This window comes from Lissotriton vulgaris, chromosome 3_1, assembly GCF_964263255.1.
Source record: "Lissotriton vulgaris chromosome 3_1, aLisVul1.2, whole genome shotgun sequence".
In the NCBI taxonomy this organism is placed as follows: domain Eukaryota; kingdom Metazoa; phylum Chordata; class Amphibia; order Caudata; family Salamandridae; genus Lissotriton; species Lissotriton vulgaris.
The window spans coordinates 559,652,364-559,671,512 of NC_141689.1; the positions used below are offsets into that span (position 1 = coordinate 559,652,364).

General features: G+C 46.0%; 1 protein-coding gene across 7 annotated transcripts in view; it reads right to left on the bottom strand.

The window, feature by feature from the left end:
* The window catches only part of SSBP2 (single stranded DNA binding protein 2), an 836,850-nt gene that overhangs the window by 152,241 nt on the left and 665,460 nt on the right, over positions 1-19,149 (bottom strand). For all 7 annotated transcript variants that reach the window (XM_086960847.1, XM_086960848.1, XM_086960845.1 and 4 more), the window contains 3 exons: positions 1,619-1,678; positions 1,458-1,524; positions 1,233-1,303 (listed from right to left, as the gene is read on the bottom strand). In XM_086960847.1, the coding sequence (XP_086816973.1) occupies positions 1,233-1,303; positions 1,458-1,524; positions 1,619-1,678 (198 nt within the window). The remainder of the gene's footprint in view (positions 1-1,232; positions 1,304-1,457; positions 1,525-1,618; positions 1,679-19,149) is intronic.

Consider the following 19,149-nt stretch of genomic DNA (forward strand, 5'->3'; position numbering starts at 1 on the left):
AATTCATCATTTCAGCCTCATGTAAACAATAGGAGAAGGAACTATGCCCCACCAACCATACATGCTAATGCACACTTTCCAGTCTTTTGTTCCTTTGGAACTTTACCAGTTAATATAACAAAACATATGTATTCACAAAGTGCACGTTCACCCCTTTGGGCATCATGGCACTGAATAACGGGTGTCTATTGCTACACAATTCAATGGTACTCATTTTATCAACCTAGGAAGGATGATCAGCTAAGTGGACCAACTGAAATTTGAACCTGTGAGCATGTTGTCAAACAGGTTTCTGGAGTGGATGCATTAGTCCACTGAGCAACCAGGCTCAGTTAAGGTAAGGTGTTCACTTGAATCGATAATCTACAACGTGAAACAATATTGTTAATCAAAAGATCCCTCCACTAATTACAACTTTTTCAAGGAAGCTTTCTGTTTGGGTAACAGAATTTTAGCACAGGGGCAGGAATCTTTAAAAAAACGAAGTAAAAGTTTTTGTTATTCCAAAACATCTGTTTCTAACAAAATGTACCAAACAGATGGTATATATTAGTTGCAGCAATATATTAAAAATCAGAATTTCTTTCCTAAAACTCTCCGAAAGCATTTTCTTTCAATAAGAGGTTGTGTCCAAATATTTTAAACTTTTTACATAATCTTATACAAAATGATTTGACAAACAGAATCCACATTCAAAAAAGGCTGCATGGATAATTAACTGCAACATTTATTAACTGAAACAAAGCCAAATGTACTCCCACCATTCTTATACAATTAAACCTGGTTTCAAGCAAAATTACTTTTTACAAAATAACTATGACGTCATTAGTACATCAGCCTTTTATTTATTTTTAAACTGCTATCTGTCAATTTTTAAATTGATATATTCTGTCTAGTAAGTGAGCCTTCTTTACATGACATTCTATATCCATACTATTGTATAATCATATTGTTGTGGATGCTAGGCTTTTCGGATTGATGTTTAACTATTTTTCGTGGATGAGGAAGAGTGCAAATCGTTTTTCCATAACAAGATGCCCTCACACCCAGAAGTAATTATTTGAGCTCTCATGGTAAGTTATAATCATTTAAAATGCCATTTAGAACTTCTTAAGCCTTTCATTTTCATTTCATCTCGAAAGAAGGTCTAGCTGTAATGCTACTCCAGTGATTCTGGCCATAGACCTTTCCACTACTAGAGGCAGAGCGAGTCTGGTGGGCCTCCAACATACCTGTGGTCCTAGGGGAACCATTCCTCGAGGAGCGGTCATTCTCTGCATTGGCCCGCCCATGTTTGGATGTCCTAAAAAAAAGATGTACAACTTTAAAAGGGTTGTTACTATCATTTATTAATAACTGTAAATAAGCAAATGCTTTGCAGTGTTTCTGGCCTTATAAAGTACAATGAAATTTCTCCATCTCATGATTAACATAAATCTGGCACATAGCCACTACACCTTGTTGCCGCGTCGGATCCATCCCGCTAGGAAGTAATGTCTGGCTCCCAGGAACGCCACCGAGTCCCTGCAAGCATGCAAAGAAGAAGGACAGCATTAGGAAGACCCTCCTGTCTACTCTCGGATCAGTTAAATAAACACAGCAAACATGACAAGGGTACCTGATTAGGTATTCTTAAGGGTGGCCTTGGACCTCCTGGATATCGTGGGGACATAAACGGCTGTGAAAAGAGAACACAATAACATGTCACATCCTGAAACAGATCTGTCAGTGTACTCAGCCTACAAATAGGTCAACGATTATAATCAGGAACAAATACGAACATATGAAAAGCATTTTCTATGTTTTTTATAACCTGGATAACTGCATTTCCCAAGTTGCTATTTTAAAAGTGTGCTGCTCTTCTTGTGATTTACCAAATTATTTTTTATGTAACTAAGATTAAAATACAACAGAGAAGTTGAGTTAAAGACCCACTCATTGAAACACAAGACTTAAGATTCGACAGAAAAAGGCAAGTTCTGATGCAGACTTCAAACAGAAGAACTCATCTAGCGAGTCACAAAGGAGCCACTTAAGTGCAAATCCACTTAATTGTGATTGTGGTGTTATCTGTAGAATATAAGTATTAAGCATTCTCTTCCATAAACATTTGAGCATATTCAAACAAAAATAAAATGTTGTTTCGAACACATCATTCAAAAGTTAGTAAAGTCACTGCACATGGGATGCAGCAGTGCTCCATTATGCTTTGTAAAGGTTAAATCGTGGTCAACCCTCCGCTGATGGCTTCTGTAATAAGGAATTTAACAGGCGACAATTTAGCAAGATTTGAATAAAATAACGCCTTCAGGAGCGGCCTTAGGCATGTGCAAGCTGTGCACCTGCACAGGGCCACCAAACCCCAGGGGCCACCACGCCAATATATATCCTTAATATAATAATCCTCTGAGGATGGATACAAATTTGCGTGGCGGCCCTTGGCAGGGATTTGGCAGCCTCCGGTTCTGTTCCGCTTCCAAACAACCTGACCCCTCCCTCTTCACTGGCCGCCACGCTCCGTCCTGCCCGGACCCCTTATTCCGGGGTCCCTACCTACGCTCCCTGCCCAGGGCCGCCATGAGCCTAGAGCCGCCCCTGATGCCTTCTAATACTAAAAGAGTGACACAATAGTGCCATAGATTATGTTGCATAGTCTGCTGCATAATTCCAGTGATCCAGCTTGAGTGAGTTCAATTGTTTTCGAATAGGCACTGATTCTCAGTACTGAATGATATGTTGGAAATAACGTAGCTCTTACACCAATATTATAGAACATTAAATTACTGAAACAAAGCAAACTATTGCTTTCATAAAACAAATTCATAAAACAAATTGTGTGTCCATGGTCTATCACAAGTAGAGGCTCCAATGTCCTTCTACATTGTTATTGCTTTTCTCAAAATGTACATTAATTCAGCACAAAAAGGCTCAGAAGCAGGTTTGTTAAATATATATGCATGGTAAGAACATGCGGTCACGTCGTGATAAAATCTGTTGTATTCAATGGCTTTCATTTACTACTTTCTAGAGCACTTGCACAGTTAGTGCTACCCCATGAAAAAGAGAAGGCAGCCTACAACACCACAGGAATGGCCCGCCTTTGCTTTACACGGTTCCATATGAAAATGCTATAGCTTTTACTTTTTCAAACTAAATGTTCTGTTCTAATATTAAGGTTTTCTTTGTAAGGTAAGGTACCTCGGTCTGTCCCTCTAGGCATATGGTACGATTGTATCCGTGTAATGTATGGTCCCCATGGCTTGGAACAAGTATTAGTCCGGTCCCTTGTAATGAATCCATTGGCAGATGTAACAATTCTCAGGAACTACCAGCTCATCGTGTTGCTTTCGTTTCTCAAATTTAGATATTCGAAAAGGAGGTAAACGCACAACTTTCAACATTTCTATAAAAGGAGATCTTTGATTCAGGACAATAAGATTAACGTGCGTGTCATAGCACAGATACAGACCAGAGTTATCCATCATTGAGGATGCTTGTATCCAAGAATATCACAGTCACGCTGTGGGCCTGGTCCTACATGACGTTTTTGTGACCTTCGATAGGATGTCCCATAAAATGGTTTTCAACGCCTCTTGCAGGCGTGTCTTGAACACAAGGCCCTTAACTGAATATCTACATACCTGCAGGATCATTCCCAGGCAATATATACTCCTCCATTCAGATCCACGTTCAGGACACTGGTTCCACAAGGATTGGACCTTTGTCCTAAATTATTTAACGTATATATTCACCCACTACCCAGATTAATACACGCCATGACCTATCATTCATGCCCTATGCTTACAACTCACAATTTCTAATCAATCTTTAGAATCCCCCAGGCAATGCCTGTTCTACATTTCAGCATTGCTCCTCACCATAATTTTGCATACCTTAATACAGAACAAACGGAAATACTTCCTCTGGGCAAACAGATGTCCTCTAGGACCCTTGGCTGGCATCCAGAAATTCTTGGTCCATAGCGCACACCTTGGCTTCTGGCTTGATCCAAAACTTACTTTTGTGGCTACTTGTTTTTATCAACTAGGACCTATATGTAAGATCTAGCCCTTCCTATCCTCTACTACCATATATACAAGTGGTTCAAACCTTTATTTTATCAAGATTGGATTACTTTAATGTACTGTATCTGGCAGTCACGTTCCAATTACTTTCCTGCCTTCAACACATTCAGAACTTAGCTGTCTTTATCATTTTTAACCTACTACAAGACTCCCTATTTCCTCATTTTGCATCTATCCCCAATGGTGCCCGCCCCTCAAAGACTTATTTTTGAAGGCCTGTGCATGGCTCATTGTCCAATTCATGCACAGAACCCAATTTATTTACGCACCAAGTTGTCTTCTTATAAACCCATGCAAACTCTGAGATCTTATTCCAAAATTAAACTCTGACCCTCAGATTTGATGGCAAAGGGTTGGCGACCACTCATTTCCCTATCTGTTACCAAAACATTGAAAAGCTCAACAATTATCCAGCCTTTCGAAAAAGATCTAAAATCCTAGCTATTCTGTAAACCTCTTGCATGCTCTTAATCCACCCCTTAGTCTCCTTCAGCATCCTTCCTTAGCACAGGACACCCTCCCGGGTATGTGCATGAGCCCTACCAATCTGGTAACATAACGTATCATTTTCTGTCTCTTATCAAAGTGTGAATGCACCGCATGACTCTTGTGGTTTAAAAACTGCATTAGCTATATTTTTTTATTAGTTAGAACTATCGACACAAACATGTAAATAGACACAAACGCTGATTACTTTAACGTGAGCATAGATTCCGCTGATTAGTAGGAGATTGAAAGTAAAAGGATTTGAAAGTCAGAAAAAATCACTTCAGCACATTTGTAATGAGTAGGCTTTGGAACACAGACATTCTATATTTTACTGAAGCTGAATTACGTTTCCAAGACTGGAAATTAATTCTGATTAGGCGTTAGTCATTAACCCTTTCGATGCTCATGACGGAACGGTTCCGTCATGACCACACCCATTTACATTAGGGCCCAGCACCGGGGGTAAATCTGCATCGCACGGATGAGGTTAAACCAGAGAAAGTTCCCCTTGCTGTATTTCAAATGAGTTGAAACCCGTTTTATACAGCCTACTAGAAAGGCATGGTATTTCTTCTCCGTCATTCACATTCTAAGCCTCTATGTGGGGTGTGGCAGGGCTTTGGTAAAGTTAAAATGCATGTTACATTCATGCCAGGCCTGATTGTTGCTAGTAAATGACTGTACGCAATACTTTTCGATAACTGTAACAAGCATAGGACCCAGAACAGCGGATTCATTGTCGAAATAGCAATGCTAACAGGATGTTTGGCATATACTGGTCTAAACCATCCATATTTTTGACACGTTCAAACTAACAGGACAGAGTCGTGACACCTTCCACTTTTCTAGGGGGAGCATTGTAACTGCAGCTGTAAGTCAGATGACTTCTGGAGATCCATCTTAAAAGGGAGAAGTAGTCTTTGCCACCACTGATTCCATATGCTTTAGCAAACAGCCATTGTTTGTGAATTTCAATAGCAAAGCAGGGGTTAAGCATGAGTGACCCCCTTCCCGCTGCATAAGACAGCATTAGTGGCAGATACAACAGCAGTTGCTGGGTTGGAAATGTACCACTACTGAAGGCTGAATTCGGACTGCTCATCTGATAGCAGCATAAAGTAACTGACAGAATTTAAGTTATATGAGTTAGGGAACATGCACTATTAGGTTAGGGATGTATGATGAAATAATATCGGGGTTTGTCCAATATTTGCCCTGGTTTGTAAATTATTTGCGGAGTTGTTTACACAACCCTACCCCTCCACCTCCACCACAGACTATCTCCCGCGCTACCCCAGTTCAGGAAGGAAGACCTCAAGCACTGACTCTTCCAATAACCCCAGCACTTAGACGGATCTGCTCCCTATCTCACCCCAGAGACCCTCACTGGTGTGTACTTGCGCTTTACCAACCCTTGATTGATTGAAATTATAATGATGCTACTACACATAATTTGTAGACCAATACTGCAAAATAATCATTTTTTATAGTACCATTTGGTAGACACTGATTTTGGACACAAAGATAGTGCTCTGCACCTAAAGATTAGAGATTGTCTGGCACACGTGTCCTATTTCTAACATTCGTTGTGTAACCGAGCATACCTCACTAGAGAGAAAGTGGGAGATAAATACCTGCCAGCTTTTCTTTTCTCCGAAAATGGCACATTTTATTTTGGGCTAAAGGGATTGTTTGGGGTGACCCTGATTTAATCAGGTAGAGCATGCCTACTAGGTTATTGGCTATTTGAAGTGCACTATCACAAGAGTCCTAAAAGTCCATTAACGCTACAGTTCCATAAACCCTAAAAGCTCTTTATTATCCACTGGCGCCAACCTTCCGTTGACCATAAATACTCCTTAATACAACTAAACCCTACGCTTTCCTGACTCCTGAAAATCACTTACTATCCTTTAACAATACTCTTCCCTGAACTGGAAAACTTTTGTGCCCTTTAACACTACCCATTCCAGAAACCCTAAGGAACTCTCACTACTGCATAACGTCACCCATCCCTAAATCCCCTTACTGCTCCTTTGCACTATCTGTCTCTGAACGGAAAAAACTACTAGTCATTAATGCTACCCTTCTGTAGACAGTAAAACCCTTACTAATGCTTAATGCTTCCCTGAACTCTAAGAAGCTATTACTAACCCTTAACACTAATCTTCCTTGCACTCTACAAACTCCTTAATGCTACCCTTCCCTGAACGGTAAAACACTTTAACACAACTCATCTCTGAACCCTAAAACCCTCAACAACCCCTTAATGCATTTCTTCCTTGCACACTAAAAACCCCTTACTACCCCTCAACAGTATCATGCCTGAACTCTAAAAGCCCCTGCTACCCCTCAACGTTACCCTTCCCAAAATATTAAAAAACCCATACTAACCCTTCATGCTACGCTTCCTTCAACTGGAAGTACTACCCCTTAAAGTTACCCATCCCTGAAACCCCAAGACCCCTTAATACTACTTAACACTACCCTTCCCTGAACCCTAGGGAACAAGTTACTTAACTTCGGTAACAGCTCTTCTGGTAGAGACTATCTAATCACATATTCACCTTAAAATATTACCCAAGCATCAGACTGGATCCGGAAAATCTTTAACAGTACCTCTGAGTAGGTGGCATCAGCAGTTCCGTGGCTACTTCATCCGTGTCGGAAGTGATGTGGGCAGTATACAGGCATCACGCCAGGGCGCTGACATCAGATTTGTTTGCGACTATTTCCATGCCAAAAGCGTGGAGACATGTGAGAATGATTTATGACCAGTGTACAGAGTCTAACAATCTTTAGGAGAAGAGTTCAGTTCGCAAAACCGGAGGAAGGGATGGCCTTTCAGGAAACTAAAGTTAGATAGTCTCTACCAAAAAACTGTTACAGAATGTAAGAAAACTTGTTCTTCTAATAGAGACTTCTAACCGCAGATTCCGGTACTTAAATAAAATACTCCAGAAAGGAGGGTCTGCCAATTGGTTCAATCCAACAAATCCTGGTGGACTGAAAGCGCAAATTGCCCATCTCGATGGACCTGCTTGCCCAGGCAGTAGTGTTTCGTCAATATGTGTAGTGACGCCTTTGTAGCAGCCTGGCAGACGTCGAGGATAGGCACTTTGAGGGGAAACAGTCTATGCAATCCAATTTTTTGCATTGCAGTGCCTTTACCATGCATTTGTTACCCGTATTTGTTTAGCACAACCTTCTGTAGTAAGGAAGCCAGAGCCTGAAGAACCATTTTGTCTGGTTAGAAGCTGATGCCCCAGGGCTTAAAAGAACGAGCTTGAAGCTAGCTTACCTTCCTGGCGGATGTGATTGCCACCAGGAAGACTGTCTTAAGTGCCAAAAGTTCCAGAGGACAACTATGCATGGGTTCAAATGGAGAACATATAAGCAACATTTAAACTAAATGAAGGTCCAACTAGGGCATAACAAGGCAGGCAGGTGGGAATGGAAGCTGTAAGTCCTTGAGAAAATGTGTCACAACTAGATACTTAAACAGAGAGGGCTGAACTGGCAACTGCAAAAAGCTAAAATGGCAGAAAGGTAACCTCAACAGTGCTGACGTCAAGTCCCTGCTGGGCTAAAGACAACATACAACAAGCACCTCCGACAGAGAAGCAGAAAGTGGATAAACTTTTCGTTAGGAGCACCAATCCACAAATGTGTCCCAACGGCAAGCATATACAGAATTTGTTGAGGGATGCTCACTGCCAAAATAACATCACAGATCTCAGAAGGAAGGCTGATAATACCCAGCTGTCGCCCTCCATCTCCAACCATTAGGCGGAGTGCGTGTAGGGTCAGGTGCAAGACCCTGCTCTGTTGCTGCAACTGGAGATCCTCCCGAAATGGCAGCCTGATTGGAGGACAAATGCTCATGCCCAGGACTTCTAATTAGCACACCATCCATGCCCAGTCTGAAGCAACTATGATAAATTGAGTCTGGTCCCTTCTGATCTTCTTGAGAACCCTAGGCAGGAGAGGTATCAGTGGAAAGAAGTACATGAGTTCTGAGTTCCATTCTAAACAGATTAAGTCTCTGAGAGAGTCCTTGTGCCACCTCCGAATGGAAGGCGCCATTCGTGATGCACAAGGTGTTCACAACTGAGTTGGTCTACCCTGGCATTCAGAGATCCCACCATGTGGCGTACCATAAGGAAAATATCCTGGCATTCCAGGGCCTCTTGGCACAGTGTCCAAACCAACACTCTTCTTTGCTTGTTGCAGTACCACATGGCGGGGTACCATGAATACCTGGACCAGTCTCCCCTTGATGGATAATAGGTAGGTTTTTAACTCCAAGCAGAGGCCCTAAGCTCCAGAAGGTTGTTGTGGAGCGGTCTCTCTGCCAGAGACCAGAAGCCTCTGATCTCTGCTTCCTAGATGGCCGCCCCACCCCAGAAGGGATGCATCAGTCACCACCATTAGCTTTGGATGAGGGAAGGTAGAGGGGTCTGCCAATGACCCAACAAAGGTCCGGAAACTACCACTAGAGGTCTCTTGAACTCTCCTCTAAAATCTGGAACATGTCGGAGAGATTCCCCTGGTGTTGTGCCCACTGGAACTTCAGGTCCTACTTCATAGCTCACATGTGCCAGCTGGTGAACTTCACTCCCAGGATACAGGAGTCCATCAGGCCCAGCAGCCACAAAATCAGACTCACTGAGATCCATAAATGACCCTGAAACATAAGGATCATAGCCCGAATAGCCTTGACTCTTCCCTTCAGGGGTTAAGTGTGGAATTGCACCATGTCCAGAATGGCTCTGATGAAGGGGACCATCTGAGAAGGAGTCTGCTGTGACATCGGCACGTTGATAGTGAACTCAAGTGAATGCAGGAGGTTCACTGTAGTCTAGAGGCGGGTGACAACGGCCAGTGGCAATCCTGCCTTCAACAGTCAGTTGTCGAGGTAATGGCAGTCTGCAACCAGTGACCTCCGAAGAGGTGCTGCAACCTCTGCCATTGTGAACTCCTGGGGGACACTGGTGAGTCAAAGGGGAGCACAGAGAACTGGAAATGCTCTTGGTCCACTGTCAACCACAGGTAATGCCAATGGGCCTGCAGGACGTGACTATGGAAAAACATGTCCTATAGATCCAACGCTACCATCCAGTTTCCGGGATCCAGGGTAGACGAAACCTGATACAGGGAGAGTATTTCGAATTTCTCATTTCACAAGGAAGGCGTAGAGAAGGCGATGATCCAGGATATGGTGGAGGTCTCCATCCTTTTTTGGCACCAGAAGTGTTAGAAATAGCAACCAATCTACTTCCAATACTGGTACCCTCTCGAAGGCTCCTTTGGCCAAAACATCCTTCACTTCCTGGCATAGCAAGGAGAGGTGGCCCTCCATCAGACATTTCGAGGATGGTTGCAGGGTTTCCAGAAAAGGCAGAGAGTAACCCCCTTGAACAATCTGAAGCACCCACTTGCCTGATATTATTTGTCATTGGGGTGCATTACCCTGCCGCCAACAGGGTGTGTTGATGGCACGCTATAGGGGCTTGGGGGCTGCTGCAGCTGGAGGGGTGAAGTATAGGAGTTTATGCTGGGTGTGAGTTCCGCAGCCTCTGTGAGAACTGTCTCCACAGCCACGAAAGGGCTGGGAAACCTGGTGGCCTTGTGTACGGTTAATACTGCGTACACAGCTGGAAGCGCTGCCACGGAACAAGCGAAAGGAGAAGTGCAGTTAGCGGAGCGCGAGGGTGGTTCAGAACGATCTGGCAATAACTAGACTCTCTTTAAAGAGCTAGGTCAGTCTTTTGGCTTAACAGGCGGATGTCAAAGGGCATGTTCATTAGTGCAGATTGGACATTCCCCGAGAAGCCACATAATGAAAAGTATTCAATAATTTTGAAATTATAAAACACCTGGACCTAAAATTTATATTTTACTCCAACTTTGAGAAAACAATATTAAAGAGACAGCGTGAAAGCTTAGAATCTTTACGTTAGTGAACCAGTGGATCTCGTGACAATCTGTTGATTTTTTTCAATCCCCGATTTGACTGGTTTCTGTTCTTATGAACAAAAAATGAGTGAAGCCAAAACATCACTGTCCTCCTCAAAGTCTGGTTCTTATCTATACTAATATAATAAAGAGAGAGACCAACCCTTTGAGGCGGGTAAGCTCCGGAACCACAGCACCAATCACAACACCCAATACAGCATTGGAAAGGGCAGTTGCAGCAGAAGGACATAGGCTATACAGATGCCCACCATATACATTTGAAAGGTAAAAGAACCTTACCAGCAAAGTAGTCCCTTGTGGGTGGGGCGCGACATGACAAAAATAAAGCGTTCCTTAAACGTGTGCGTTGTGCTGGGAGCGTGTGCTGGGGGCGTGAACAAGGCCAATGGGCGTGGCAATTGCAATTGAGCGGCACCAAGGGGTGTGGCCAATGGGCTCGACAAACTGCAACAATCGCGCGGCACATCCCCCCAAAAAAACGTGCCATGTGGGCTTGCGGCAAACAAACGTGTCCATTGGGCCGGGGACGTGGCCAAGGCCAATGGGTGCGGCAATTGCGCGGGAGCAAGGGGCGTGGCCAATGGGCACGGCAATTGCCGGGGCTTCGGCAGGGGCAGACGCGACTGATCGTGCCTGCGGGGACACTAACTGCAGCATCTCCTGCGCGCTGTCACACACTCAACTCTCTGCATAAACGACTTTACACCAGGCGCACAACATCAACCAGGGCTGGAGCCGGGCTCAGGCGGCGGAAGACGTGGCTAAGCGCGCCTGCTGGGGCACTAACCTTTGAACTGACTGCACTTTCCCCACACGCGCAGCGTCTCCAGCGCGTGCTGTCACCCACTCAACTCTCTGCATCAACAACTTTACACCACAAGCACAACATCAAACAAAACTGGAGCCGGGCCTCAAGTGGGGGATGATGCGATTCAGCGTGCCTGCGGGGACACGAAATTTACAACTGAATGCACTTTCACACACGCTTACCTACGGAGGTGGAGTACATTCACGCGAGAGACATCTCCGAGGTACACAGACTATCTGTAAACACATGCCTAACTATTGTGACACTTCATGCTAAAAATGTTGTCTACCGCAAGATTTTAAAATAAATTTCCCTTGCCTATTACACACATTGCATACATTCTATTTCATACCCGGGACCTCAACAGCTCGTTTGATCGTATATTTTTCAACTTAAAAGAGTGGTATCCACCACTGGAGAGAGATTCTTTAGCTCTCAGCACTTCAAACTGTGGATAACGTATATATTTAAAAATGGCTTCTTGATAACTTCAGTGAACCTTCAACAAGCTTTCATTGTGACACATATTTTAGCAGGACATGGCCCATGACTCCAGAGGACAGCTATACACTGTACACAATAGGAACCCTATAAGTGGTAGTCCGCTATGATGGACCAACATGTTTGCACTGCTGTTGCAGTAACTAACACCAGAGTGAGATTACAAAGTTGCCCTGCTCTCGCAGCACTAATGCACACAGCCCACGTTTCGAATTTCACTCGTATCTACTGTACTACTGCAAATACTCGCCAGAAGTGTATGTTGAAGTCCTACTGTCAACCGCGCTAGCCTATCTTCTGGTTCTCAAGTATTAGGGCTTTAAGAGACTGGTAGGAACTCCCTTACATCATGATGAACCATAATGGGAATCCACAAGAGCCACAGAGCTACACTAACAAATAGCAAGCTTTGATTTGCAATGGTGATGCAGCCACCCTACTACAGCAATAAAGCCGACAAATGTGCCATGGTAAATACAGCATTAATACAAACACACAACACAGAGAGACTCTAAACAACAAACACATAATAGCTAATATGCTGCCACTGACAAGCCACATTTAAACTGCTGGAGTGTGCTCGACCTGGTAAACTTCAGGCTTGAAAGCCACACTGCAGGGCAATCCTTCTCCTACCTCGCCGTCAAGTCTTGGAATGACCTCCACCCCCAAACAGCATCCTCACTCATGGAATCCAGAAAAAAAACTCAAGACATGGCTCTCTGAATGACAGCAGCAGGATCCCAGTGCCTGAAAAACCTTACGGGTGATTTGCCACCCTCTACAAGTCCTAACTGATTGACTGATTGAGAACTAACAATCAACAAATATAGTTTGACAAATATAACTGATATAGTACCATTAAAACTTCAACTCACCAGAGATGTATTGCATTGTTGAGAAGAATTTGGAGGGAACTGCCAGAGCAAGGGTCATTTTGGCTTTTGCAGTGGGCAACGACATTCATTTTTCCTCTTCATTTCCACATGCAATTTTTTTATATGCAAAGAGAAAATGCGTGGGCTCGTCAACCACTGACTAACACAACCACAGCTCTGAGCCAAATTACCCGGGCTGCTATTCAGTAACTTCAGCATTAACCATTCTATTTACAAACAGTAAAATAAATAAAAATGATTAACGGTTTCAGTTGTTTCGTTAGGTTACATCCAGGCCCACTGGAATTATACGATTCTGCGGTCATGGCTATTTTTGCATAATTATGGAATTATGGATTTGTCGCAATTGCCACATAATCCATCTGCTGCATAACCTGCAGATTTTAACAAAAAAGGTTTCCTAGGTGAGTCAGATCAAAAGTTTCTAAAACACAAAAAAAATTTTTTGGGAAAGAAATGGCGACTCCGGATCCTGCACACCAGAAGGTACTTCTCAAAGGTTGGCCGGTCATCTTTCAGGTAATTATTGCTGCGTTTGGTAGATAAATTGGTATTAATAAGGTGGAACTTTTCCCAGACAGCATTACCAGGTTAAAAAGAAAAAGTAGGGGTGACGATAATGCCTCTCCGCCGATCCTGGACCGGGCTCATTGGGTATCTGGACCCGCGGGGAGGCCGGGAGTGCTACCGGACATCCTCACCAGAGTTCACTTTTTCACTGAAAGAGAGGCCATTCTTAAGGCGGCGCGTGGTAAGCAGGACCTCACATATGACAGGCACAAGATCCAGATCTTCCAAGACTTGGCTCCTAACACTTTGAGGAGACGGCGTGCCTTCAAACCGGTAACTGATAAGCCTCAAACTCTGGGCGTTTCTTACCAATGGGGACACCAGTTTGCTCTCATTTTTGAGTGGGAATCCAAGCGCAGGGTACTGCGGTCCTATAGGGTAGCGGCTCAACTACTTTGGCTCCCCACTACTCCACCTGCCGGCCCTACCCGTCTCCCGCCTCTGACGTGGGTACCTGCCAAACCATCATGGTCCACTGTGCGTCGCCAACGCCACTCTCCTCTTGTAGACAAGCGCTCAGCCTCGCAGGCCAAACAGGACATTATAGAGCATATTAGGTCCCTGGAAGGGGACGCAGGAGGAGCCACCCAGCATTCACCAACCCCTTGACAGCGATGCCAGGCTCCCCTGACGGATTGAGCTGCGTGTTCCAGGACTCACTCCTCTCTCCGCTGGGGTGCAGAGCTGGGTTAATGTCCACTCATTGCTCTGGCCACCTGAACGCAGTGTAGGTGGGTCCAGAGCTCCTTGCCTGGATACATCTGAACACGGCTGCAGACTTCCCCCAACTGTTCTTGTGAGAGTGACATTTCTGGGACTATCCAAGCCTTGGGTGTAGGAGGTCCCGTCCCTGGAACAGGACAAACTGTGGTGGCCCAGTTGGCCATTGTTGGTGTATTCTCTGTTTTCTCTTTCTCTTCTTTACATTCCCACGTTTCTTCTCCGTCTTCTCTTGACTACTAGGTATGATGGGCGGGTGGTATTGCAGGTGCAGCATGTCTCCCGAGCGGTTCGACATAGGCCTCCCTGCGTGTTTACCCTTACGCAGAGCTCCTTCTACAATGGCAGGAAGGACTAACTTGGGTTCGGACATGACTAGGACCCTTCCGATACCCTTGAAAGTAATATGGTTCAACGTTAAGGGTCTCAACTCTTCTAATAAACGACGGCAAACATGACAATATCTCCTCCAGCACAATTCCGATATTATCTTTCTCCAGGAAACTCATCTCATTAAAGCTGATGTACCGCGCATGGCGCACCCTAAATATCCCCTCTGATTCAGGGCTGCAGCGGACACCAAAACGGCGGGAGTGGCGATTTTGTGCAGAAGTGGCATCAGGCGGGGGGAGGCTAAACCCTTCCGGAGCGTGAGGACGAGTGTGGGGATTGGGAGGCACCTATTTACACTGTGTAATGTGTATGCACCCAACCAGATGCAGGGCGCTTACCTCCAGACGCTCCTACAGGAGCATGTACCGCAGGATGACCCCCTCGGTGATTCAGGGGGGGGGGGGGGAATTTTAACTTGGTGTGAGACCCTGGGGTAGATCGCAGCGAAGCTTCCTTGACTGGGGCGGGGTCAATGTCTCCTACTCGCGCACTGACTACCTGTTTGTATCCCATGTCCTTGTGTGGGGCATGCTGGCTGTGTCGATGTTGGCCATATCGCTCTCTAACCATGCACATGTTGAGCTGCTCCTGCAGGACCAGGTCGCCTGCCACACCCGTATTCCGCGGTGGTGCTTGCCGCCAGGTATCCTCAGGGACCCAGTCGACGTGGATAGCATCCGTGCTGCCATTGACTCTTACTTTGCAAGTAATGATATCCCGGAAACGCCTTTCCCCGTGGTTTGGGATGCTTTCAAGGCCACGATATGCGGGCACATCACCTCTCTTGACTGCGAGGGCGCGGGAGGCTCGGCATCTCGAAGACACACTCTCAAAGGACATTAAATTGGCTGAAAAACAGGACCAGGAACAACCCTCGCACGTATCTCGGCGGCAGCTGGCGAACCTCCGGGGGCAGCTCCGCCTTTTGCGCACTAATAAATAGGAAACCTCCCTCCTGGCACTGAAGCAGAGGTACTTCGAAGGGGGAGATAAGGTGGGCAGGCTACTGGCGAGAGGTTTTAGAGCGCGGGCGGCCAAGGCCCATATAGCTAATATACAGTTACCGAATGGAATGAGGGTTACCACAGAGCGGGTAAATGCAAAGCTTTCCGGGCATACTATGCTGCCCTTTACACTGCGAAGGCACAGTCGCCGGATCTCATTACAGAAGTGCTGGATAGATGCACCCGGACCCCGATACATCATGCTAGAACACTGGAAGGCCCGCTCTCTGCTGAGGAAATAACTGCAGCCCTAAAGGATCTCCCACTTGGAAAGACGCCAGCCCGGACTGCCTACCCCTATCCTTTTATCGCATGTTTCAAGCGCAATTTCAGCCTTCTCTTTTGAGGCTGTATAATTCCTTCTCCGACACGGAAGGGCCAACAGCCTCTATGGGTATGGCAGAGATAGCTCTTATCCCTAAGATGGGGAAGGACCCCACGCTCTGTTCCTCCTACAGTCCCATAGCACTATTAAATTCAGACTTGAAAATTTACACCAAAATACTGGCTAAACGTTTAGATACCTACATGCCTAGTCTGGTGGGTCCGGATCAGGTTGCCTTCATCCGCAATCGCCAGGGGGCAGATAATGTACCAAGACTCGTGCATTTGGTGGGAAAAGCGCACCACTGGAATATCCCGGCCTGCCTCCTATCGTTTGACGCGGAGAAGGCATTCGACCGGGTGGACTGGGTCTTCCTCCGGGTGGTGCTGCAGAGAGTTGGGCTAGGGCAGAACATGATGTCCATGATCATGGCACCGTATCTTGCCCCACAGGCGAGTGTCAGAGTAAACTGGCAACTTACGGAACCTTTTACTATACATCGGGGTACCCAACAGGGTTGTCCCCGGTCTCCTCTACTATTCGCCTTAGTGGTGGAGTCCCTGGCGGAGCTAATCAAGCAGGAGACCGATATACATGGCATCCATCTTGGAGGCCCGCAGAACAAGGTGGCGCTCTTTGCAGACGACCTCATCCTCACGCTCTCACACCCTCGGGAGTATCTCCCGGCCCTACACTCTTTGTTGCAGACCTTTGAGCGGGCCTCTGGTCTCAAAATTAATCATGGCAAATCCTGGGCGCTCAATCTTACGATTCCACAGGAGGAGATCCCACTTTTGGAGCCTCTCGCTCCTTATCAAAGGGCAACTGGCCACATTCTGTATATGGGTCTGCAGCGGACTCCCTCCCTGGACAAGTGGTCACAGGTGAATTGAAGAGAATGTAGTAGTGCTGTTCTCGAGGAACTGAGGGGATGGAAACCCTTGGTGATGTTGTGGCTGTGCAGACTTAATGCCATTAAGATGTCTGTACTCCCCGAAATCTTCTATTAATTCCAATGCATTCCCACTCCTATTCCTCAGCATCAGATACAGGGCCTCCAACGCAAACTTACCACATTCATATGGGGAGGGCGTAGGCCGCGGTTCTCTCAAGATTCTCATGCTGCCGCGGGACAGAGGGGGACTGGCCTGTCCCAACCTCATGGATCACTACTGGGCTTCCCATTTCCGCTTTGCGAAGGAATGGACAACAACTGAGAGTGAAAAGGGCTGGCTACACATGGATAGAGTGGTAGCTGGGCGTACCATCTGGGACCTCATATGGCTCCACCGAGCGGCAGGCTCCTGAAGTGAGTATATGGCTGCGCCCACTAAAACGGTCCTGGATATCTGGGACAGGGTGACGGTGCGCAGAGGCCTCACAACATTCCCCTCCCTGCATACACCCATTGAAGGGAATCCATTCTTCCCTCCGGCAGATCGTACACAAGCTTTTTTCCAAATGGGCGCAAGGGGGGTGGCAGGGTGATTGCCGATCTATATGAGGGAGGCACTCTCAAAACGTTCGCTCAGTGTAGAGAAGAGTTAAGTCTTCCAGTCGTAGCAGGACTACAGTACGCATAGCTGCGGCATTGGGTCTCCTCGGCAGAAATGCACCAGGCGGCTGCCCGCCCATTCACTTCTTTTGAGCGGCTGGTCCGCTCCTTTGATGAATCGAAGGGCCTGGTATCTCGTATCTATCAGATCCTACAGCACCCCCTGGAAACGCAGTCTCACCCATACCAACGTCAATGGCAGTTGACATTCACCACGGAAAACGCGCCTTCACAGTGGAGCCGACTATGGCAAGATATCCCTGAGGTCTATCGCAGCGTCCCACAGCAAGAGAATGCTTATAAAGTCATGACGCAATGGTACTATACACCCACACGTTTGCACAAGATGTTCCCTGCGACTTCTCCCCTGTGTTGGAGGTGCTCAACTATGTCTGGAGATTTCATACACATTTGGTGGGCCTGCCCGCTAATGACCCTGTTCTGGAAAGAGGTCCTCAGCCATATTAAGGGGGTGTTGAGATTTCCCCTGCCTGAAGCCACAAGCACGATTCTCTTGGGCATTAAACCTACCAACCTGAAGGTGCTCACCGGCAGCGATTGGACTCTAGCGCTACAAATGCTCGGAGCTGCCAAGCAGATTATAGCGCTATACTGAAAGAAAGCGGATGCCCCCCCAATAGCTGCTTGGTACGTGCACTTATGGCATGTTCTCACTATGGAACTCTTTACAGCGCGGCTGCAAGTGCGAGACACTCGTTTTAAAGCTGTCTGGCAACCTCTGAATAAATACCTTTGCGCGATAGAGCATGTGCGTTACATGCCCACTAAACTTAGAGCTCTACGGCTCTTTGAAGATGCTATACTCCCGCCTGCCCCCGACAGACTGCACCCGCAAGCAGACCACCTAGCAGCGTGACGCCCCCAAACAGGGGCTGCAACGTTGCCTTCCCGCCTCCTGCCCACGCATGCCACTCCTTTTCTTCTGCCTCTTCCTTCCTCCTTTTCTCGTTTATCTATTCTTCCTCTTACGCCTCTCGATCTTAGTTGATTTTTTTCGTTTTTTTCCCTTTTTTATCCTTCTTCTGGGGTTTTTTGCCCATGAACCAAGTTCTGGTGCCTCAGAGGTTGTGTCCATCCCTGCTTCACCTTGAGATAGCACAATTTAATGCACTATGCGGCCGGCCCCACAGGGGTTGTAGGCGACATGCTGTGTTAATCCTTACCCCTTGTGTTGCCTTCTTGTGTAGCAAATGAACCGTTTGCAAACGCGGCCGGCCCTGTATAGGGTTGTAGGCTTAACGCTGTGTAAATGTAGGGCTTTGCCTGTGCCCCCCTTTTCACTTTTCCCCTAAAATTGAAAATAAAAAAGACTTTGAAAAAAAAAAAAAAGAAAAAGTACAAAATAATAAAGTAATGCCATCACAATGTACTGTATTATGAGGTATAATTTGCCTATTCTTGTCGCATAATTTAATCAATCCTGCCCTATCATTTGGTCCTCTTCTGCCGCATAATTCCAATGGCCCTGTTTAGAACTCCTGTTTCAATTTAAAAAATAAAATTAAAAAATATGGGCAGGGCCTAAAGTATTTGCTGGGAGCCTGCCACCAGTGCTGCAAAATGCAAGGATTGCCCAGCGACAAGGCTGCTTAGTCTCGATTCCCTTTCCTGACTCTTATTTCTACATTCTCCCTTTCACCCTTTTTCACTAAACCTCCCCCCCCCGATCTTATTCATCCTCCTCTTTCATCTCTTATGTTGGGTCAATGTCTAGTAATGAATAAAATTCCCTCAAAATAAGAGCTAAGATCCAGTAACCACCAGCACCAATTTGGTACTGGTTGCAACCCAATACAGCAA